We start from the raw sequence: 23,613 nt of genomic DNA, 5'->3' as shown, positions 1-23,613 counted from the left end.
GTGGGGCAACAAGCACAGGTTTTTCCAAACTGATGCAGCAGAGCCAGGTGAGGCTCTGGGAAGGGGATTCAGCTCAGATCCTGCAGAAGACTATAATGGCATTGACTCCTTCAGAATTAGGCAGCTGTGGGTGACTGAGGTTGCCTTTTCAGCTTCTGCCAATGGTCAATGGGAAGAAAGAAGCAGAGTCTGCTATTCCCTCCAGGCCATGGAGACCAACAAAGTATGATCAGGTGAGTCACCCTTGGGAGTCTCTTAGAGACTGGAAGAAGCCCAAACCTCTCCCTGGATCAACAATGCATTTGTTGGTGGCTGAAGTAAGATGAGCTACCAGTATTTCCTCACAGTCATGATTCACCTCTCTAAAATGTGAGGTCCCCAATGCCCTTCTTTCCTCCTTCTACACCCCAAGGAGTGTGGGAGGGCACATTTCCCATCCCATTTGCATCTCGGGGAAGGTGACTCCTCTGTCTCCCCACTGACCTCCAGAGCAGGAGGGAGTTGCCAGTGCACACAGCCATTTGCGGTGTGTCTGCTCCAGACAGCAGAGGTGAAGCTTAAAGGGAGAACAGCATTTATCTTCAGAGCCGCATGCTCCAATGGATTTAAAAAGTTAAAGGCAAAACCAAGCTGGACGTTAATCACCTGACAACTTTTCTGTTACAGCTAGGATAAGTTAGACATCAGTCACCTATCTGCTGGGCAAAGTGTTGCTACAGCCACTACTGCTGAGATCAAGCTGAAATAAATTCAAGCTAAAAGAAGTCTAGAAAAAGCCTGGCAAGTCCTCAGCTCTTGTCTTGCTAACCTAGAACAGGTCTGTGCTCTTCCAAGAGCAATGGCATCTCCTTATTTAGTGTGTTACAATATACAGCTCTCTGGGAAGCGACGTCCTTTCATGCCCCTCCTGGTGACTCATAGATGGCCCCTGGCAGGAAGGATCCTAGGCCCAGCGGAAATAAAGGCTATGACACACACCTTTTGGCTTACAGAAGCTTCACTGTTTATTGGGAAATGAATCGGAGACTTTGCCAACATGGAGTGAGACCCATGAATTCAGGGCCCTGGGGCAGGAGGGAGTACACTGCATGACTGGTTTGCTAATGAAAAGCTCCTGCAGTTCCACCTCCAACACGCTGATAGTTTTCAAATCAGTCTTGTCCCACATGAGTTCTCTTGGACTTTATGATGGGCTGGGTCTGATGTAGGTGAGAGTTTTACTTCCGAAATTATTGGTTTGCATGGCAGTGCAGATGTGGGAGTTCTTGACACAGCCTCGTCTTTTGGGGTAAAGCAAGGAGGTCAGCAAGTGGGGTGCAGCAGGAGTCCTTCATGGGGAGCCACTGCCATTGTGCCTGCTGTTGACACCTCTAAACGCTCATCTTTTCTGGTGTGCGCAGCACCCTCTTGTCAAGACAGAAACTATAGACTCATAGAATCATAGAATCGTTTAGGTTGGAAAAGACCCTTAAGATCATCGAGTTCCACCGTTGACCTAACTCTACCAAGTTCACCACTAAACCATGTCCCTAAGCATCATCTTTGTGGAGGCCAGTAGCCCACTTTGGCAAAGCTAAATTCAGGAAGGGCAACCACTGGGGGGAATGTGCTGCTTCCTTCCCACTCCCATCTCCGCCCAAACCAAACCCACTGGAGGCTCTGAACTAGAGGTTTTCTCTTGAGGAGTTAGTTCAGCATGATGCAGGTTCAGCCCAGCTAGTATAAGACATAAGCAGTGAGAATTCATCTCTAAGGTAAGACCCCAGCTGGTAGCAACAGTGGTATCCCAGCACGGTAGGTGAATTTAGGCTATACTTTCCGGCCCTTTTTAGCTCTGCAGGTGCTGCTGGTCTGTAGCACAGGGCATGTGTTGAGCTCAGAGCCTGAAGACACTTGGCTCCACGGTGCTCCCAAGGAGGGTATTGGCTGCCTCCAGGCACTTGTCCAGCTGGGACACTGCAATCGGTGAGAGACAGGGGCACTAGGGGAGTCCAGCAGGAGGGGGGGTCCACAGATGGAAAGGAGAAAGGGGACACAGGACTCCTTCATCCGTCCCCAGGAAACTGTGGTCCTGCAAAGGGGTGAGGCAGGTCCCACTGGAGAGAGAAGGGAGGAGGCTGTGCTGTGGGGATCAGCTGGAAAAGGATCCTCAAGACTCACCAGCTCGGCTGCATAGCCAGGTCACAGCCTTGGCCTCCAGCAGCTCACAGAGGTCTCGGTAACACTTGTCATTTCTGTTCAGCCAGGTCAGAGCCAGCACTGTGGCCCAGATGCTTGGCTCCAGGACCTGTAGGAGAACAATGACTCAGACCAGCACGCAGTGCTGAGCATCCTCCCTGCCCCATCACTGCTTCCCACCCCTTCCTTTGTGGCTTCTGGTTTCTGATCCGTTCATTCCTCTCCGGCTGCCCTTGGGATGCCAGTGTTGCCACCAGCCAAGGGGTTCCCACTGCCCCAGGATGACACACTGCTACCGTAACACGTTCTTCCCTTACCTCGCCAGGCATCTTTCCCTTGATTTCAGCCTCATCGACTTCCAGCACAGAGGCCAGGCCTGAGCTGAGGGCCCAGGAGCCATCTACATTCTGCAGTGCCACCAGCTCCTGGCACTCAGCAATGTCTCCGCTGGACCAAGGCCCAGAATTTCGAGACCACAGAACAAATTCCCTGGGATTCACGTGCTTGAGAGAAGAAATAGGTGGTGGTGGTGGTGTACATGCTGTGGGAGAACACGCGAGCGGGAGGGTTGGGACAATCGCAGAAAGATGACCCTTCTCTACTCCCCTGTGCAATGCCCCAGAACTTTGTCTCTGCTCTTCCTTTAGGCAGCCACCTGCAGTCTAAGCTCCTTCCTGCATGTCCCCAAGCAGTCCCATCCACAGCCCTTTCTGGACACCCCTAACTCACCCCCAGCTTTGGCCATTGCCTCTTCTCCTGGCATTCCTGCCCAGCCATGTCCCAAGACCTCTCTTGATAGCCCCCCAACACTTCTTATCCAAATGTGTACTTATGATCCAGCACCACCCCTGTCCCTTCCCTGGGTGTCCCTGAGCTGGGTCTCCTATTCACTGAAGAACTTTCAGGTTTAAGGGTAACTAAGGGAAGGGTTAAAGGCAAAATTCATTCGTTTCCAAATCATGGGCAAGACATGGCAGCACAATCCTCCTGTAAGGTGTTAGATTATCCCATACCTTTTGAGCAAGCCCCCTGCTGGGACAGGTGAGCAATGCCATGGGTGAGTCGACGGAGGGCAAGCCATGATGCACACACTGCTGTCAGCCAGCCAGGTGGGACCCAGATTGCCCTATGACGGCAGGAGCTGCTCATAATGGAGCCACAAAGCTCAATGGTCTGGCAGGGGATGAGTGACTGGCGGGGTGGCAACAGTGCCAGGGGCCCTTTGAGGGCAAACAGGGAAAGGGGCTGGATTAAGCACATGGGAAAGGAGCACCTGGTGGTGATGGGGCTTACCCAGTGAGACTGGCGGTGCCCTGTGGCTGGGGTTCCAGCTCCAGTGGAATGAGAACAGCCCATGGAGCTGCCCCACCAGCTCTTTCCCGTGAGTGTCTTCCCTTACCTCGGTACCAGGTGACCCTCTGTGACGTGCGAACCCCCACATAGCTGGTAAAGGGGCAGATGATCCCCGAAGCGAGGCTGATCTCGACTGCGCGATGCCTGGGTTCATCCCCTGACCCACTCGCAGCCTCTGGCAACAACCTCTTCAGCAAGCATCTTGCGGCCAGGCGATGCCCAGCCAGCCTGGGGACAGAGTGGGGTGAGGCCTGACCACCTGGCTTGCCTCCATGCTGGAGAAAGGTGGACAGAGAGAGAGCCTGGACATCTGGGTTCTCTCCCTTCAGGGGTGAGGATGGGCAGAGGGAACGGACAGAGGATGGACAGGGTCCTTGTCTGTCTGGAGGGAAGTGATGCCCAGGTGCTTGGGTCCTGCCACTGTGGGGTCAAAGCAGGGAAGGAGGGCATGCTTGGACGCCTGGGTTCTCTGCCAGTTTGGGATTGTGTGTGGAAGGTGGGAATGCGTAAGCTATCTGGGCCCCCTCTCAGCTGGAGTCCATGTTCAAAATGAGGGGGATGCATGCGTCTTCCCTTGGGACAGGCTCTCACCGTCCATCTCCCTGTGGGCACAGTGGGAATTCAATCGTGTGACTGACATCCTGGCCGTCCAGGCTGTACGTCAAGGTCATGACCCCCTTGGCCACCGTGGTATCCTGGGAACACATGGGAAGCTACTGAAGGTTACTGGGGACACAAGATGGTTACTGGGGGATTTGGGGAAGCTACTGGAAGATTACTGGTGGTTACTGGGAGGCTATTGGGAGGTAGCTGGGGGTGACTGTAGTCCCAGCTCTCACCTGTGCCTGTCCGTGGATCTGGGCATAGAGAAGGCTGTGTTGACCCTGAAAGATGGACTGAGGGGTGCCCCCCAGCACCTCCACCTCCAGGCCACAGGGCAGGGTCCAGCTCAGAGAGACTTCCTCAGCTGCTAGCTTGAGGGCCCGCTTCAGGCACTTCAACACCTGGGGACAGAGGGCAGGACACCGCAGGTCGCAGCTCCACCAGGGTTCAGCCCATGGCCCCTGGTGTCGGGGTTCCCTGGGGGACAGTGGAATGGGGGGGGTAGCCCGCACCAGCTGTGTTCCCCGGGCACAGTCAGGTCTGTGGGTTATAGCGGGGCAGAAGTCCGGGCACCTGGGTTCTCAGTGGGGTGGGACGGTGGGGTAGAGTCAGGGGAAGCCTGAGTGCCTGGGTTCCTGGGGCAGCCGGGTCTCGACTACCGTGCGTGGGCAGTCCAGGTGGTGGGGTGCTTGGAAGTCAGTGCGTCTGTGGAACAGAGGGGGATCTGCCAGGGCTCCTGGGTTCCTACCACAAATATCATGCTGTTGTCAGAGCAGACGTAGGCAGCTTCACCTCCCGTCTCGCTGGCCAGGGCTGTAGCTAAGGCAGCGCTGTCCTGAGAGAAGCAGAAGGAGAAACACCTATGGGGGAAGCAGGGAAAGGTGTCAGAAATAAGAGCTGGAGGTGGGTGCAAGGATGCTGGGACAGAGCTGGAGAACACGGGCTGGCGTTAAAGCTGGGGGAACAAAGCTGGGGTGCAGAACAGGGGCGCAGGAGGAAGAGCAGGGAGTAGAGTGAGGGACTGGGGTTGGAGCTGGGGTTAGACAGGGAGCTGGCAGAGGAGAGCTGGGACTCGGGGCAGAGCTGGGGTCAGTCTAGGGGGGCTGGGGCAGAGCTTGGGTGCATGTCAGGGTGTGCAAGCCCTGTGCCTCAGTCTCCCTGCTCACTCTGGGAAGGGTGCCTTGGTTGTGGCAGTAGTAAGCAAAGACTTCCACGTGGGGGCTTGGCACAGGAGAGCTGTGCGGGGTGGGAAGGATCTTTGGGACACTGGAGGGACCCAAGGATTGGGACAGGCACTGGCGAGCAGGGGCCCTCATCAGGGGTGGAGATGACTGGACAATCAAAGGGTGACCGGAGGACTGGGCGGCAGAGCGTCCCCATTACCGGTGGCTGTTGCGGTGGCGGCAGACCTCAGCTGCGATGGCTTCCTTGTCGGGGGGTGGCCCGGCCATGAAGATGAAGAGCTGGGAGACAGGGGACATGAGCGGTGAAGCCCTGCACAGGGACCCCAAAATGGGGAGAGCAGGCCCCTGAAATGGAGAGAGGGGCCCGGGAGAGAGACCCCCTGCAGAGAGACTACCCCAGGGAGAGAGATCCACTCAGGGACAGAAACGCCCAAAGGGATAGACCCACTTCTCCACCCCCCCAGGCCTCACGGCGTCCTTCTTGTTCGCTTGTGACCACCACATACCTCGGGTGGCTCCTTCCACCCACACTCCTGTGTCCTCTGTCCCCCTGGGACACCAGTCCCTCCACCCCTCCATGCCCCTGCACCCAGACCTGGCGCGTATGCCCGCGGGGGCGGGAGGTCTTGTAGATTGAGCGGAGGGTTCCCAGCAGGTTGGTGTCACCCAGACTGGAGCCGGCGGAGGGGATGCGCCGCATGGCCTCGGTCAGGTTGTCCTGAGTATATTCAACACTTTGCCTGCAGGGGGCACAGCACGTTTGGAGAGCACATTGCTCTATGGCGGCCCTAGTGCTCCCCGAGACCCTGCCCCATAGCGCTTCCCACAGCTGTGCCCTAGGGTCCTCTGCAAGACCCTGCCCCATACTAGTTCTTGAAGAGACCTTGCTACATAGTTCCTACAAGACTCTGCTCAACAGAACCCCAAGAGGTGCCGTCCCATAACGCCACAAAGATCCCGTCTCCAGAATCTAGCCTTGCCCTCCAGCACCCAGTTGCGCCCTCCACCACCCAACCTTGCCCCATGCCAACCAGCCGATTTCAGAGCATGCACACCTGCCCTCCAGCATCTAACCCTGCCTCACAGCACCCATTCCAGCCTCACAGCGCCCAGCCATGCCCCACAATATCCAGCCCTACCCACCAGCACCTAATCCAGCCCCCTAGTACCCAGCCTTCCCCATGTTTGCTCACGGGTAGATGCCCACAGAGCTTTCTCCATAGCAGTAGATGTTGAAGTAGCAGCCCAGGGGCAGGCTTTTGAGAAGGAAGAGCAGGCAGTCCTGTGGAAAGACACAGCAGGCGGGTCTTGGGAGGCACTTGTGGGGGGTTCAGAGGCCTTTGCCCATAGTCTGGTCCTCCTAAAGCCTCTGGGCTCCCTTGGATGACCCAAGCCAGTGCCCTGAACTCACCATGGCACTTGAGATATTTCAGGACCATTTCAGGCCCCAGCAGTCCCCCCTCACATCTCTGTCCCTCCATAAATGCCTGCCCTGGCCCGCTCCCCCTCAGCCTGCTCCTCCACCCCATCCTGGTCCCGGCTCTGCAGGGATACCTGTGCATGCTCAAGAAAAGTGGTGTCCAGGAGGAAGATGAACTCTCCAGACAGGCGCTGCCCAGGCACTGCCTCAGGGATACTGGGTGCCAGCATCACCAACACCATGGGGTCACCAAGCAGGGAGCCTGGAGGAGGTACGGGGTGGGATGAAGGCCAGATAGGGACCCCTCTCCTCCTCCTGGTTCTGATTCTCATTGTGCTTTCAGCTTCCACCATCCCAGAGCCTCTGATGCCCCACGTTGGTACCTCAATACCCTACTGTACTGCCCACTAATTACACAGCCCAATGCCCCACGTATTCCAACCCACTGCCTCCAAAAGAGCTACCCAGTGAGCCCTGAAATAGAACTCCCCGTATGCATCCTGCTGTATCTGATACCTCAGGACAGTGTCCCCAGCACCCCACCCTGGAGTCCCAGGACCCAGACTATCCCATCTGAATGCCTCCCGTTCTCATCCCAGTGCCCAATGATCTCTCGCCCCCCAGAATCCCCGGTGTCTCCCCATGCCCCAACGCCTCCTGCAACCCAGAGGTGCCTCCACGTTCCCTCCCCAGCTGCACTGACCTGGAGGGGCCCCAGGGTCTCCCTTCTCCACCACAGCACTGACTGCAGTGGGTTCTCCAAAATACACCAGCAGCTCCAAATCATGCCCACCCGGGGGGCTGCCAGCCAGTGAGACCTGGAGAAGGGGTGCGCGGTCATACACGGCAGGAGGGGACCAGACCCAGCATTGGGCCAGGAGCACAGGCACTGATCCCAGTGGATCCCCTTTTTCTCAGTGATGACACCCCTCCCCTGCTTCCCCCAGGATCCTGGCACTCAGGAGGGCATACCTGTGCAGTGCTGCGGTCCCGGGCAGTGTAGATCAAAGGGGTGAGGGCGAAGTTGGCCTGGACGTTGGCCACTCCACGGGGTGACTGCAGGCTAGCAGTGAGCAGCAGGCTGTAGGGCAGCTTGCTGGTGAGACAATTCCAGACTGCAAGGAGAAACATGGCACTGGGGAGGGCAAAGCCTCTGCCTGCAGGGGTCGGGGGGGGGCAGGATTTGGCATCCATGTATAAGACATATGGAGAGAATTGGGGGCTGTCAATGAGGCGTATGGAGGGGTCCATGAGTCTGTTTATGGGAAATGTTTGTGGGAGTTGTGGATGCCCGCATGGGGCACAAGGAAGGATATGTGGGTCTGTCCAGGGACTGCATGGGGGGAAAATGTGGGTCCCCCTGTGGGTGCAAAGGGAAGTTGCATCGGGCCTGTTTGTAAAGTACATGGGGAGTCTGCGGCCCTTCTGTGGGGTGTGTGGCTGGGAGGGCAGGTTCCTTGTGGGGTCACTCACCATAGTGTTTTGTGTAGGGATGCAGTGTGGGTGGCAGCACAAAACGGGCTGCTCCATCTGGCTCCCGTGGCAGCTCTTGGACATAGCGCAAAGTCACGACCACCTCCCTGCCAGGGGGCAGGGTGCCCAGAAAGCAGACAAACACCTCACCCGGATAGTTAGACTGATCCTGAATGTATTCCAGATTCTCCCAGCCCCCTGTAGCCTCACGCAGCTGCTGGGCCTGGGTGGGAAGGGGAGGAACAGAGAGGTGATCACCAGGCAGGCCACGAGCTGCTCGTCCCATGCCCCTGTGGTGGTTCACCCATTTGTCCCTGGATGCTGGTACCTCATCCCGCAGCACGGCCTGGACCTTGGCATCCTCACTGCAGGCCTGGAAGGAGTAGATGGCCATGTCGGGGCCCAGGGGGAAGACGAAGAGGACTTCTTTGGAGGCCTGACTTTTGTTCTGGTAGATGAGTTCGGAGGCCACGTCAGCCACATAATCCTGGATAGCAACATCCACCACAGCACTACACAGAGGCACTGTGGACAGGGGTACGTGGAGCCACTTCCCCAGCAAAAAGGATCCTGTTGCTGTTGAGAGAGAGGCAACCTGCCCACCAGCACACATGAACGACGCAAGGAGGTGGTTGGGGCTGCTTCAAGTATGTGGCTGTTCCCACCCTGGAAACCAAGACTAGCTGACCAATGTTACTGAGGGTCTAGTGTGAGCCTGCCATAGAACAGTGTCTGCCCCCCGGACCCCAGCTTCCCTTTTGCCCCATACCTCTGTTCCCCACCCATTTTCTGTAGAGCTCTTGACCTTTCCCATCCTTGTTTCACTCTGGGAAGACACAGTCCAGATATTTCCCTCTACAGCTGCCTATCCTCCTCCTTTCCTTGTCCCCCTTTGGGCGCATCCCCCACCCCCCAAATGTCCCTCAGCTGTCCAATCTCCAGCTCACTGTCATGGCTGTAGGATTTTTCTAGAAGTCCAAAGCTCTGACGCCACATTTCTGGAGACCTGCAGACAAGAAGGGTCTCCTGTAAGAGGAGAGAAGCACAGAAACCACGAGGCAGCCCCTATTTGGTGATGATTCCTTGCCATTTCCCCAGTCCTACACACATAGCTGGAAGGCCCAACCCACCATGTACAGCCAGAGCAAACCCAGGGATTCAGAAATCCCTATCCATGAGCACTGGGATGTCGTCAGGAGTATCTCTGCATTGAGGAGGTCTGCACCACATCCCCACCATGGGAGGATCTTGAAGAGAACTGAGGCATAGCGAGGGAAGGTGGAGAGAAGAAGGTGTGAAAGCAAGAGCGGATGGATGAATGGATGGATGGGGCTGTATTGGGATGAAGAATACGTGGCTATCCACCCATGGCTGGATGGATAGATTGGCAGATGAGGCCCATTTTGGGACAGATGGAAGCATAGGTGGACAACCAGAGAGACATAAGAATTGTTGTTGAAATGGATGAATGGACAGGTGGAGGGGTCCATTTCAGAAGAGATGAACAGGTACCCATCAGAAACAGTATTGTGTGAATGTAGCTGCACAAGAGAGAGCACGTGTGAGGCTATCTTCATGGAGTAGCTTGCGAGGGCAGGTTGAAAGTCCAGCTAATAGGGGGGAACACGAAGGAGAGAGAAATGAGGCCAGGGTCAGGTATGCCATGATTGCAGAGCAAATCCCAGAAAGGCATTGGGCGGAGGGTGTAGTTCAAGCGATATCTGGCGGTCTTCTGGCCAAGTGCCAGGAGGTGAAAGGGACCGCCCTCCACCCCAGATCCATCCACATAAATCTCTCTGGTTCAGACACATTTACCTCAAATTCCCCAGTTCCCGCTCTGGGGTGACAGGGTGGGAAGCACCAAAAGAATCCCCACGCCACCATCACGCTGACAGGGTGGGCAGGCAGAGCAAATAAGGTGTAAGTCCTCAGGGGAGTAGGGGTGAGGGATGGACAGGGGGATGGACTGGGTAGGGACAAGCTCTCCCCAGTGAACAGGGACAGTGAACAGAGAGTAAGGAGAGAATAACAAAGCGAAGCACAAACGAGCAGACACTCACCGGAAGGAATCGAGGCCAGAGTCAGCAGGGACGAACTGACAATCAGATGGACGGAGGCAGAGATGGAAGAGGAAGGGGGAGAGAGAGTAAGAGGCAGACGGGTGAGGTACGGGGGCGCAAGGGGGAGGGATGGAGAGAGCGAGCGAGAGGTGTTCGGGCAGCCGGGAAGATGCAGGGCTGCGTCAGCAGAGGGATGGCTGCGGTGGAGAGAGAGAGAGGCGGAGGGGCAGGCGGACAGACGGACGGGAAGGCAGGGCCGGGGGGGCGGAGACACCCGCCATCCCCCACCGGGGCGGCCGCAAACCTCCTCCCGAGCACCCGGGCGCCCGGTTCCCTGGGGGCGGCGGGGGCAGCGGGGATCCGGGATGCCTGGGAGCCCGCGGGACGGGGAGGGGAGAGGGGACACCCCCGGCGGAGGGGATCTGGCCGGGGCCCCTGGCCCCCCCTCCCCGCCTCGGCAGCGAGAGCGGCGAGCGGGCGGGAGCGCCCGCGACCTGCGCTGCGGGACGCGGCACCGCATGAGCTGCTGCAGCCACGGGAGCGTCCGCGCACCCTGCCCCGGGGACAGGGGACGGTGTCCCGGGCAGCCACGGGAGCGTCCGCGCACCCTGCCCCGGGGACAGGGGACGGTGTCCCGGGCAGCCACGGGAGCGTCCGCGCACCCTGCCCCGGGGACAGGGGACGGTGTCCCGGGCGGGGAGCGGCGACCCCCGCCGCCGCGGGACGCTGGGGCACAGCCGCGGAAGGGACTGCAAATCCCGCAGCGGGACCGCTCCCGGCCGAACGGAGCGTGCCGAACCTCCCCCGCCGCCCAGCCGTTCTGCTCCGGCCTCGCACCCGATGCAACGGGCGGCGGCTGCCGAGGGCCCCCTGCGAGCGGGGCGGTGGCTTCTGTGTGCCTGGGGAGGCGGCACTCGTCCCTCCACGAACCTGTCCCCCTGCCAGGCCTGCGGCGCTGCCTGCGGGCTTGGAGGCTGGGCTCAGGTCCGTGCACCGATTAGTGCCAGGCTGTTAATGGGGCGGCGGACTGCGAAGAAGCAGAAGCCACGCGCTGGCCAGCTGCCGAAGGGGAAGACTTGGCAGACGAGCTCGTACTTCTGTACCTACTTGTGACACGGGTGTTTCCTCTCATCTGCTGGATTGGGACGCTCTGCCTCCACCTTCCTTGCGTGAGCCGGCCACGTGCTCGTGCCTCCCTGGCAGCCAGCCCCTGGTTGAGACAAGCCGCTTCATCGGTGGTCTCGAGACACTCAAGGGGCCAAATGGCATTTGGCTTCGGATGTGTTGCTCCCAGAGCACACCCTGGCTGTCTTTCACTGGGAGTGTGCGTAGCACTGGACTCGCTTCTCCGGCAAACCCGGGCAGCTTCCTTCGACCTGCCGCTCAGGATTGGTACGAGTCTCAGACAAGACCGCTCCAAGGGCTGTGCTGACAGTGTGACAGCCTCGATCAGCGCAGACAATTCTAGCTGCCTCCGTTCAAATTCTGCCCCAGTGAGTCCAGCCTCATTACACCCATGGAGATCAAGTTCTTTGAGGAAGCCGGTGAACTGACATTCGTGTGCTGCTGGTCGATGCGGCCCATGACTACCGTCAAGACCTGGTGGAACACCCCATGTTGTCTCCAGTCGTCCTGATGCTTGTGAGCGAGCAAACGAGTCCCAGGTGTAGATGCTACAGGCTGCATTTGAGTAGCTAAGGAACACTTTCCCGCCTCTTGGATCTTCCTTTCCTCGCCACAGGTGAGGAGTAAGTGGCACACTTGCTCAAAAAGTGCCACAAATATGAACTGCTGACCCCTTAACGTAGCTTCACCTTCCCCAAACTTCTGTCCAGCTGGGTTGTATCCTTGAAGGCTCTCACTGACTCTTGATGGAGACCACGTAGGGGCTGTGAATGGTTTTGAGGTGCTGGACCTCCAGTATCTCTCTTCTGAGCACCTCTGGAGGATATCAGACCCCTCAAGTCTGGGCCTCTTTTGAAGTGCAAAGGAATAATACCTGGTTTTAGTGTGGCGTAAAGGTAGTCTGCTCAGATGCTCACACATTTTCCGACCAGACAAAACAGCAGAGACTGTTGTATCCAGAATAGGAAGCAGCCAGGTGAACGACCCAACTGGTGACAGTGGTGCAAGGAGTTGCCACAGGGCTGGAGAGCAGCTGTGTGCTGCTGCTGAGGGGATTATTGTAGCTGTACAATAATCTGTACCCTGTAGCAGCTGTACCCTCCTGCCTCTCACACACATAGATGCTCTGAAGTTCTTCAGTGTTCGCTCTATGCTTTCATTTGTGAATTCATCCCTGGTAGACAGCACCTGCGCAGAAAGAAGGGGAACTGAGCTGTGGAGGGATTGTGGCCCTCGGTACAAATCCATGGAAACGTTTGCGGTACTACACTTCCACTGGTTTCTTAAGCCTGGATGGGTCCAGCAGATTTGAATGTGGAGGGCCCTGTCAGGGAGCCCCAAAGGCCAGGGGAAGGTGAGTTGGGAGCCAAATGCAACAGTAAGGTGGGTGGGAGCAGTGACCTCCCCAACAAGGAGACAGGGTGCGGAGGGGTCAGTCAGAGTCATGGCTGGGTCCAGAGGCAGCAGTCAGGATCAGGCACAGTCAGTGGTCACCCAGCAATTCGGGTAACAAGGGGGAGAGGCCCTTGCTTCTTGCTTTCTTCACAGCAGCTCTTATCAGCAAAGGAGCTGACCTTGGACTCAGCCATGTAAACTGCTTACCTGAGCCACCTGAACTCCAGTAGTGGCACACGCTCCAGGCCGTGAGTGTATACATCCTGTGGACTGGCATACGCTACAAGCTGTGTATTCTCATGCTACTTTTGTGGTCAAGCTCATGGTCGAACTTGTGCCATCTACCCAGATCTATTCTGGTGTGAATAAGCTTCCAGATGTGCCCCTTGCCCTCAGCTGGGGGCAGAGGGAACCTGGAGAAGGCTCATTTTCTTTAAGAAGTCCCACTTCCACATTTTCGGAAGCTTTAGGAGTGTAAGAGTTTCCGTTCAAATGGATAGGGAAAGGGAAGGAGGCAACCTAGGGAGAACTGATTTCCTTCTCTCTCCCTTCCAGGCAAGATCACTCTGGCAGGAGGAAAACACAGCTGGGAGCAAGCCTTGCAGGGCCTTTCTACAGGTCAAAGAGATCCTACAGTGGAGCAAATCCCCCCGAGGCTCACTGATTTGGAAGGGCTTAATGCTCACAGCAGCGCATTGCTGCACTGTATCTTAGGGCTGGCCCTCTTCCCTGCTCCTTCATGCTCCCCATGCCTTGTTCAAGGACTCCAGCCTGCAGACATAGAGGTTTATCAATTACAGGGTTTGTGTCAGGGAAGAGAACTTCTCTCCAAACACCCCCAGATCACATCTCCCTTTGGGCCTCTTACTCCTTGCCCTGGTCACCGTGGCACCTCTTCATTACTACAGCCTGCTTCTTGCAGCCCTTTCATCCCCATTCACGTCACTTCCACTGAGGTGTAGTGAACACGTACAGGACTCGGCCCAACAATGGAAAGAAACTGTAGCACTCGGCTCTACATGAGCTCAGGGGCACAAACCGGTTGCTTAATCTTGCTTATCTGGTGACTTTTGGTGCTGCAGAATATTCAAGTCACCTGCATAGGACTGATGTATGCAGCTGCAGGCATCTCGCACCCTTTGTGACAGGGGCTGGAGGCCAGCTGGGACACCTAAGGATATCTCAGATGTCTCTGGGTCCCATTGCACAGGCAACGGAATCACCCTGACTATGTGAAGTAAAGGGTTGAGAGTTGTCAGGGAGCCTGTATGGCATGCAGAATAAACTACCCAGCAAGAGAAAATAAAAAGGAGGGATGTCGTTATGAGTTGAGGTCTCCGGAGTTTCTAACCACAGACAGCATGCAGAGATAAGCACATTTCACTCTACAGTGGTCTTTATTATCAGACCTGTGTAAAGATGAGAACAAACAGGAAGGCAAATTTTCAAGTTCTTTTCATTTTATCATTTGAATAAACCTTTCCATGATTTGGGGCACTAGTGTGTATCTGAACCAAAGAGATGCCATGCAGATCTGAGAAGAGATCTCTGGACAAGTCCTACATGAGTGGGTATGGCCAGTGCTCTCCAAAGTATGTCATCAGTGTGAATGCATGGTCATCGATGCCCAGAGGGTTGCTCTCGGCAGGCAGGATTAACTTCTGGGCGTAGATCAAAAGACAATATGGAGTCTGGTGAAGCTTGTTCAGCTTGTAAATAAGGGATGTAAACTTTTTACAGACATGTCAAGCCTGAAACATGATTTGCTAGTAATCACAGGCCGAAGAAAAGCCTCAGACTATCTCTGGAGTTAACAAGTGGGCTTTGAAACTTTAACCAGAATCTCTGATGAGTTCCAGAGCTAATAGTCACACAAAAATAAGCAGCTTCTGGCCATTTTGACTGATAATGGAAAACAAAGTAACAGAGAAAACAAATTATAAAGACGAATAGGAAAATTACTTGTAAAGATCTTATTTCAGGTGAATGTTTTGTTTCCGCCCTGTTCTAGTTGTGTCATAGTCTGATAAATCTGCAAAACATATGAGGTATTGTGGGTTGTTAATGGTAAATTCCCAAATGCAGTAATGCCGAGGGACACCTGTTATTCCAGCAGGAAAGAACAAGCAGTGGGACGACTGACCCATGCCATATCAGTTCCAGAGGGAGGTTCATGTTTCAGCAGTACACAGGCAGGCAGAGCAGAGCCACAGCCATCTGGAGAAGGTTTATGCACTGGACGACCTGATTCAGGTACAGAGCGAAAGCACTTCAGGTGGGGGGTGCATCATATTGAGGAATTTCTATGGTACCCCTCAAGGCAAATTAAACACGTGTTTGTGCTTAAATATAAAAGAAAAATTTAATGAACCATGCAATGGGCAGAGTCCTACCGCAATACGCAGTTCTACATGGAGTCTGCCAAGATGCATCACAAGTAGATTCCTTGTATACACTCGCACCAGCACCAATCCTGTGAGCGGTTGCATGGGGCACCTCAGCCCCGCCACGGGTCCATCCCCCAGCCCAGCTCTGCTGCCCCAAGGTGGCTCCTGAGCTCGGCCCGCAGCACTCCCATTCCAGGATTGCTACAAGACAATGCTGAAGGCTGTTTTTATCTCATCGCCAAGGGAAATTTCTCTCCCTTGCAAGGAGTGTGTTCTGTCCTCTGGCATTCCTGCTTCCAGCCAGTTTAACTCCTTCTGGTAGTTGGGCCTTCTTGCCCTCTGTGCCAGATCATTCCTTGGTCACAAATTACCACCGCTGAGCAGTTACAATTAGAATTTCCCCTTCAATATCAGGCAAGGCTAAGAGGTAAATCAGATTAATTTTGGTCAAATTAGAAAAGATTACGTTATAACTCTCTTCTGTCCTCCAAGATTAGTCCAGGATGAAAAAATTAGGCTGGACATTAATGCGCAAGGGATATGAAGAAAATTACAGCAGGAAGGATGAAGAGGTAGACAAACAAGCATGCTTTCAATCTGTTAGATATTCACCGTTGTGTAACTGAATACCAAATTTCCTTAGGTATTTTTTTACTTTCTATTTGCACAGTATATTTTGGGATACGAAGGGCAGAAATTCCACTTACAGTCTCAGCAGTCTGCCTGTAAGAATTACAAATGCAAACTGTCTTGCAGCAACGTAGGTGGGAAAATTTCCCGTCATCTTTTCTATTGAAATATGGTTTGTGAAACAGGAATAATTTTTATTCTATTTTGAAGTGTTACTCTTTTGGATATTCCATCTGAATGAAATAAAGATATTTCGGTATGATTATCCAGAACTAGGAGAGTAGTCTGGGGCTGAGAGCGAGAGGGAGAGAAATCCTCTGACAGTATAGTTCATCTCAATTATTTTGAACACTGACTGTGGGATTAATATGTCCAGGTATGTGTGTCTACACTGAGGTTAATTGTGTGTGCAACAATGTTTAATTTAACAAGTAACACCAGCTCCCTGGCAGCTCGCTTTCTTGTTCCTCAGCCTTGTGCTCTTTTAGCTTCTGGAGGAACTCTTTCTGTTCTGGAGGAACAGAAAGAAACTGAAAAAACCAAAACAAAACCCCACAACCCAACCCAACCCAACCCAAAAAACCTCCAACCCCTAAAAACAAAAAAGAAGGAACAAAAGGAGAGAGAAGAGAGGGAGAGAAAGAAGAGAAATCAATAGTTTTAATAACTATCAATGCATTAGAATAAAAAATACATTTCTTCTCATTATTTCCTTCAGTAGCTGTTATATTTCCTAGGTATGGTATTTGTCATCTTGTGTGGTGAAATGGTCACCCACCCAAGAATTCCTCTCTTTTCCTTTTTTTTTTTTTTTTTCCTGACTGAAGGTTTCTAAACTATAGCCTGTTTCTGTTGGCTGGAATATCACTTTCTGACCCTGCAGGTTTCAAAAAATATTGCCAAGTGAGATAAGCCATACCGTTCAACATTTTCCTCAACATCTTTTCTGGATATTTCTGGCTTTTATCAAGTTCAGTGTCCACAAGCACTCATCAATCTGTCCAGTTCTTAGAAAATGAATTTTCCAGTTTTCCACTGGTTGTATTGGTCTGGTATAGTCTAAGTCATCAAAACATCCTGCTGCAGTTCTCTGTGATGCTTTCCAAACCTAAGGAAAGAATTTTGTTAAAAAATTTGCATAAGAGAAAAAAAAAAAAACACCAAACCAGTAATCTTTCCCTGTGTCTAAAACGCCACAAGAAGCTCCAAAATTCAATGTTGCCTGTCCATATCAAGGTCATTTGGAGTGCCAAAAATGGTGACAGCAGATCAGACAATGGGAGTGCAGCTGGAATGGACTATTCATCAGGGAGGTATTCCCTACCCAGGCCTCTAACTAGGGACACTTAAGAAGATGGGGGGGATACCAAGAGTTCCAGAAGGACTTTGGGAAGGAACCACGTAACTCTGCATCAGGAATCAGGACCATCTCTCCAACACCCAGAGAACTAGAGAGTACCAGAGGGCACCCGGCTGCCTACGGCAGGAAGCCTTTTCCATCTCATAACTATTGAGTGAGTCACAATCCCAAGGTTCATTCCAACAAAGACACTGCAGTGTCTTTGGTAGCATTTAGCACTGGATGAGGACATCCAAATGCGCACATTTCGTGAGAGAATCTCCATGGCAGCCAGGGAATCTGAATTCACGAGGTCGTTAATGGGGATTTGGTCACTGCCCTGGCTGAGTTCAGGGAACAGTTCATCCAGCCAGACATCGTCTGCTTGGGCAGTGCTGAACAACTCTCAACTGCAGTGACTGTGTTTTGAAGCTGTCCCGTGACCAGAAGGGAAGTTTAGGTGCCCACACCACACAAGGCAAAGCCAGAGTGCCATTTTAGTCCCTAAACATATGTCTTCAACAATATTTTGGGGTATTGAAGACATCTGCGTGGGACCGGCAGCTATGACATATGATCTGGAGGAAATGTGTCCTTCTGGAGTGGTAGCTGTAGGCCAAATGGGACAGCCATAGGCATTAAAATGTCACCAGATGACTCTCTCCAGGTACTTACATTGCTCCCAGCCTGGTGACGGAACAGCTTAACTAACAAGCTTGTTGGTTCTGCTCTCAGAAATTTCTTCATCTGAAAAGAATACTGACTTTGAAAAGGGAGAGCTGAAACTAGCTAATCCATTCTGGAGAAAACAAATGTAGAGTTAGGGGACACCAAATGATGTCAAAGCAAGAGCAGGCCACTCGTCAGAATCCTAGGACACAGCCAAGAAACTCTTGAAGAAGTGCTGGAAATGACAACAATGAAGGTGGCAATTCCATGCTCTTGCTCTCATTTTTAAAGAGAAGGCAAATAAACGAATCAATGTCTTTTATTATTCCCATCAGGTATCCTTATTTTGTTTGCCTGTTTTCCAAGCTGCTTCTTTCTCCAGCCCCATAAGAGAGTGTCCCTTTGGGTTTTTTTACCCTTATCTCCAATTCTTTGCTGCCATCTGAAGGCCAACAAGATTCAAAAGTGTTTCCCTGGTACTGCCTGAATCCTTTGCTTGACTATCCAGCTTTGGGGCAGATCTCTGGGTGGTATTCTTAAAAAACCTTTTTGTAGCCCTAAACAAGACCTGAAACACATTCAGGAGACATAGCACTAACAGCATGCTGGCTTGCGCATCCCAAGGATATTCAAAATTCTCAAACCCTGTTGTAATTAGCCGGAAGGAGAGAAGGGAGGTGGACGGACGGGGGGAAGTATCCCCCCCCGCGACCTCCCTATGGATTGGGTGCAATTACCAACAAAATCCGATAGAAAGCGCCCGAAGTATGGAAATGATATCGCTGCTGCATCCAGATACCAGCTTAACCTCATGACCAGTGATGTAATCATTTCATAAGTCGACATTGCCCAGTATAGCAAAATGATAATCCTGATCCCTCTCCCAGAGGTGATAAACGTAACTACAGGCAATACATAGTGCATATAAGAACTTACAAAATGTCACCACGTGAACAAATGAACCAACATTGTGACTAGCATCTATTTATCTAACACAAGAAATACGTATGACAAATTTGTTTCAACACGCTCTGGCCAGATCTGTTGTTATCTCAACTCTTCGTGCCCCACGCTGGGCACCAACTTTCCTCTTGCTTTCCTGTCTTTCCCACTCCATTTTTAAGACGGAGATTTTCACTTGTGTAAATAGACGTAATTCAGGCAATGTCTTAATGGTGGCCCTAGGATGAGGGTGAAAAAGAATTCTGCTCGGAGGTTGCTGCTGCAGTGGTAATTCCACACTCCCACCTAGGAGTACCCTGGAACACAAGGGTCTGTGCTCCTAAACTGTTAGCATGTTCCTGGGACTGGTAAACAGTTCAGGGAAACCCCCAGGAACAAGTCAGGATTTAGCAGGAGCCAAAGTCTACTCGCAGCAGGCAATTTGGGTGGGGATTCTCAACTTTTGCAGCTAGGAGAGTGTGGTAGAATGGATGTGGCCAGACTATGTCAGCTGACCTCCGGGCCAGAAACCAGGCCCTAGCACATAGAATTTACTTTAAAAAATATATAGCTGAAGCAATTTAGCACGGTGATGGCTGAAAGTGCGTCCCTTGGTGCTGACTAAGTTGGAGAAGCAATTCACATTCTTGAGCACAGAAGTCTAGTGTAATTCAAGTTTGTCTTCCCTATGTGACCTCCAGCCACTTGTGCAGAAGGTGACTTCTGGAGGCCTTGCACCATAACTGAAAGCTCCATACACATGCTTGAGACACCTTAGGCTGCCTAAATCTATACTAGACACTTACGTTTTGACACCTGAATGGTTCCCTGACTGTCTCACCTGAACTCACTGTTTAAACTGAGAGAAATATGAACCTCCAGTGTCTTTCCAGACAGCTGGTCCAGCTAGAGAGATGTACGTTCTGATACGTAACAGACAGGTGGTACTGGTGGAGCTCAGGAAACCTGGGAGGTCTTTGAGAGCAGCATCCTCCCCAGTGCATGAACAGTTCATCCTGACACTCCGGACAACAAGTCTGCCTACCAGGAGATTGGCTTGCCTATGCAGGGAGCTCATGACAGAGCTCCAGTGCAGAAAGGTGACACACAGGCTACAAACTAAGGGTTGGAGACACTGCCAGGGCATGTAGGGAAGGTGTTAGGAAAGCCAGGAAAGCTCACCTCACGTTCAGCTTTGCAAGGGATGTCAAGGGCACAAGAAGAACGTCTATCGCTACATCAGTTGTAAAAGGATGAGCAAGGAAAATGCGGGAAACTCTGTCAACGATTACGGTGTGTGTAAAGGCGACCAGCAGCGTCTGAATTTGCAAGACTTTCTGCGGTACTGATGGAGAACTGTAGAGGGAGCCAAATGATGCGGTCTCGTTCCTATTGTTTGGGGTTACGGTCCCTGAAACAAAGCAGCCCGAGTCCCACCACAACACAGAGGGAGTTTGTGGATTTATTGGAGCCCAGAGGCGAATGAAGATTGCCTCGTTGTGGACAGTCGGGACTTTGAATTCAGGAATGGAGTGAAAACTTACATGATTCACACCCTGGTTGCACCCCGTGCATCTAGAGGGACTCTGGAATGTCCAAGTAAACATCAGCCACAGTCCAGCTGAAATATTATTGCTGCAAATCTAGGCATGTAGCAGAGAAAAGGGTGCCTGATGAGTGGTGTGGCAAGGAATGGCTCACGGGCATGTGGAAAGAGCCGTCTTCTGGAGGTGTTCCTCTCCCTCCAGGACTATAGCTAGAGCCAACACGACTACTTCAGACTTACATATCATCTTTGTTGTACTAGAGATTGAAAAGATAATTCTTAGGCCGGTTCTTGTGGTCTAGTTGTGACCACTACAGCGGCCAGAATGGAATTAACTCCGTTTAGCTTCTGGAATTCATGCAAGTCATTATACACACCTCTGGGTTGCCTAATACAGCTGTACAGAGCTGATTTCACATGTCCAAACATTTGAGGTGCCCTGGGGTACCTGAGCATTCTCATCAGGCTGCTGTCCTAAAAGCGGATTCGTTTACCCAGGGTGGAAGCCAATAACACACAGAGTCGAGGTATTTTCAAATTAATTTCATTGATGCACATGAATGGGTGCTTGTCTCAAGGCAGCACACCCTTGTCTCAAAAATTCCCACATTTATATACTTAAGGAATACATATTCATTATTATTTCCCTAAATGATTGGTTCTTTCTTCTTCGCCTCGCATGTATATTAGTGCACAGACTCTGTCTTCTTCCTTCATTGTCGTCTTTTGAGTAGGCAGTATCATTTGAGTAGGTGGTCAATGAGTCAGTGGCCATGATCTCCCCCTTTTTTATATTACCTTTTACCTCCTAATTGTGCCTGTCAAAGACATCAGTGCAGGCCCTAAGAAATGAGCATTGGGTCCTACCTAATTACCTTTTACCTATTTCTTACTCTGTCTTGGCAGTTCCAAGCAGTTCTTCAAGGTTTGCTGATCAGACCACAATCCATTATATTTTCTGACAGAAACATCCTACTTATTTACAGAGCCCATTGTCTAGTAGTTAGTTCCTAAACCCTAAATCATGTCTAGTTATTGTTTCTCTGTTTAAATATTAACTGATGGGGGCCGTACACAGGACTTTAGCAGCTCCCTGGTTATTTCAATCTTATTATACGTATTAACTGATAACAAGGCTACTAAAAATGATGTAGAAACTATAAGAAAACCACACGCTTCCAAACAGGCAGTTGTATGCCAGGCGGGGTACTCCAGGGCATCTCAGACTATTTGCAAGTCCATATTCTGCTTTTGTTATGAGGTAGACTTGAGGTTTTGCCCCAAAGGAGTGAAGAAATGCTGATTCAGCGATGGTGACAGGGGATCAGGTGTGAGTGTTTGCTGTGAGTGGCAGGGAGCAGAACTTGGGAAGCAGAGGGGCAGTGCCAAGGAGTTCTTTGTTCAGTCTGTTTTATCTCCTTTGTAGCAATGAACGTTGCTGGAATGTGTTCTCACATCAGTCATAAGGTGGACTGTTGTAGTGCCTTACTTGAAGCATGGTCAGAGTTTTGGCAAGAGTTAGTGGGATATATGGACATCAAGAGAAGCCATTAAGCTCATGGGTTTGAGCTCATGGAGCAGAGAAGGTGATGTTCAAGGTTTCATGTAACAGAGGATGGGGGCTGAGGTGCAACATTTAAGCGTGTACGTGTTTGAACGCAGAGATGGCCCAGACTGAGGTGGAAGGAGGGAGTTGTTAGGATGGAGCCTGTCAGCAGGCTTCTGGTTCAGGAATGTGTCAGCAGTGCATGCTGCAGTCCCAGCGTCTTGGCCGATCATTAGAACTGAAGCCTGGAGAGCAGGACCTGTGCATCTGCCAGTGTCTTGGAAGAGCAGGTTTAGAGAGCAGGGCTTTCCACGTGCTGTGTGCGGGGACTGCTGACTGAAAGGACCACCTTCCTGGCACCTGGGGATTGCTGTTTGACTTCTGTAAGGGAAGTTTGATACCGGAGAAGTCTATGGCTTTCTGTGCTGCCTGTAATCAAAGTCTGTGAATTTCTGCGCTAATGAGCCCTGGTGGGAACACATTGTCCAAGCACGTTTCTGGTCTCGCGTCTCATACTGGGCTCCATTAAAACTCCAGGTAACTTTTCTTTCTGCTTCTGCCTGTCATTCCTTCAAGGCAACTTGCCAGATTTTGCCACAGCTACAAAGTAATAGGGAGGTAGTACCACATTCCTCAAGGGGCTCATTAAACTGCGGGCAGCCATAATGAGCTCTGTGTTTGGTTTTCCGCCACTCCCAGTAGAGCTGTAAGCATTGTGTAGCTAATTAGGGAGCTCCCAGATGTGTTTCAATGGAGACATGCAGCATAATTTTCATTTGTCATTTGTTTTAATTATGTATGACAAGAAGAATGGAAATGAAGAAATTTTGAAAGGAAATTAGTCTGGCTTATAGCCTGGTGGGAGTCAGGCAGAGAGGGGAAAAGTATCTTTGTGATCAAGCAACGAGTGGCCAGAGTCAAACTTTGATTCATGTACTGGGAATAAGGCAGTTCTCATTACAGTCTATTCTCTTGTCCCTGCAGCCCACAGCGCTGTCAAAGGCTTTATTTGCAAAGCCTTTGTCTGCTCTAATCAGCACTGCCTTTAACTGTTCTACTCACTCTGTGCAGAAACAGAAGGAATATTCATCACCATTGCAAAAGAAATACAAGGCCTTTTTTAATGAAAGAGAGAAAAAAATCTTAATTTAAAAAACGTCATATCTTTTACTCTGGTCCCCTTGAACTCCAGTTTCCTCAGGATATGAACCCTGAAAAGAGCTGGCTCAATGGAGGGATGGACAGGTGATAGAAATTTTCAGAGGCAGTTCGACTAAGTAATGTTTAAACAATAGAATGAACAGAAACAAATTAAGAAAAACTGAATGCACATGCAGAAGAGAATGTCATTGGCTTGCCAGATAACTTAGCAGATGGACAGGACAACTGGTTACCAACCTGATTGGCTGGTTCAGGAGTTACAGAGTTAATGAGCTAGAGCTACAGATAGGAACATTGGCTTGGGATGGCTTTTTTTCTCTAAAGTTAATGCCATTTTTCAACATTTCCATGATGGGAACGTGGGAAGTTATAACAAAAGAAATTTCAAATATGAACAGTGGATTCAGCTGGAATAGAGGGATGAATTTTTTTTGGAAACGTCAAAGTAATTGTTGGAACAGTTCATTTAAAATTCATATACTGTTTATAGCCAAAAGAATGCTAAGAACCATTGTCAGCAAAACAAAACAAAAATATAAACACGAACAAAACAATAGACAGATAGCAAAGAGGTAAATAGCAATACTTTTTACAGTTGAAAA

At 51.7% G+C, this 23,613-nt stretch overlaps 2 protein-coding genes across 3 annotated transcripts in view; one reads left to right on the top strand and one right to left on the bottom strand.

Annotated features, from left to right (window-relative positions):
* Positions 1-1,753: 1,753 nt before the first annotated feature.
* On the bottom strand, positions 1,754-11,889 carry LOC115344801 (von Willebrand factor A domain-containing protein 5A-like). 2 transcript variants are annotated; one of them, XM_041125609.1, is made up of 18 exons: positions 11,109-11,889; positions 9,159-9,217; positions 8,540-8,787; positions 8,212-8,434; positions 7,711-7,853; positions 7,442-7,556; positions 6,873-7,000; positions 6,512-6,600; positions 5,914-6,058; positions 5,518-5,597; positions 4,883-4,994; positions 4,371-4,535; positions 4,123-4,226; positions 3,578-3,759; positions 3,192-3,398; positions 2,496-2,719; positions 2,161-2,287; positions 1,754-1,956 (listed from the first exon to the last, which is right to left on the bottom strand). In XM_041125609.1, the coding sequence occupies exons 2-18, from the start codon at positions 9,205-9,207 to the stop codon at positions 1,877-1,879; spliced, it is 2,421 nt and encodes an 806-aa protein (XP_040981543.1). In that variant the 5' UTR covers positions 9,208-9,217; positions 11,109-11,889; the 3' UTR covers positions 1,754-1,876. The 2 variants fall into 2 exon arrangements, with proteins under 2 accessions (XP_040981543.1, XP_040981542.1); XM_041125608.1 differs by lacking the exon at positions 11,109-11,889 and adding an exon at positions 10,277-10,362 and having other exon boundaries at positions 9,159-9,218.
* Positions 11,890-14,930: 3,041 nt separating this feature from the next.
* The window catches only part of LOC115344244 (von Willebrand factor A domain-containing protein 5A-like), a 32,821-nt gene continuing 24,138 nt past the window's right edge, over positions 14,931-23,613 (top strand). The window contains 1 exon segment of the mRNA XM_030021198.1: positions 14,931-15,044. The gene's annotated coding sequence lies outside the window, so the exon portion shown is untranslated.

The sequence above is a fragment of the Aquila chrysaetos genome, chromosome 8 (genome assembly GCF_900496995.4).
Source record: "Aquila chrysaetos chrysaetos chromosome 8, bAquChr1.4, whole genome shotgun sequence".
Taxonomy (NCBI): Eukaryota; Metazoa; Chordata; class Aves; order Accipitriformes; family Accipitridae; genus Aquila; species Aquila chrysaetos.
The sequence above is the reverse complement of the archived record's forward strand: the minus strand, read 5'-3'. Positions and strand labels throughout refer to the sequence as shown.

What these genes read in the sequence shown, in the direction of transcription:
- LOC115344801 (XM_041125609.1), bottom strand. Translation starts at nt 9,207, where the DNA reads ATGTGGCGTCAGAGCTTTGGACTTCTAGAAAAATCCTACAGCCATGAC. An exon ending in CCCGCGGGCATACGCGCCAG is followed by an intron (nt 5,598 to 5,913) that starts GTCTGGGTGCAG and finishes CCTGTCTCCCAG; the next exon opens with CTCTTCATCTTCATGGCCGG. An exon ending in GAGGGTCACCTGGTACCGAG is followed by an intron (nt 3,399 to 3,577) that starts GTAAGGGAAGAC and finishes TTGCCCTCAAAG; the next exon opens with GGCCCCTGGCACTGTTGCCA.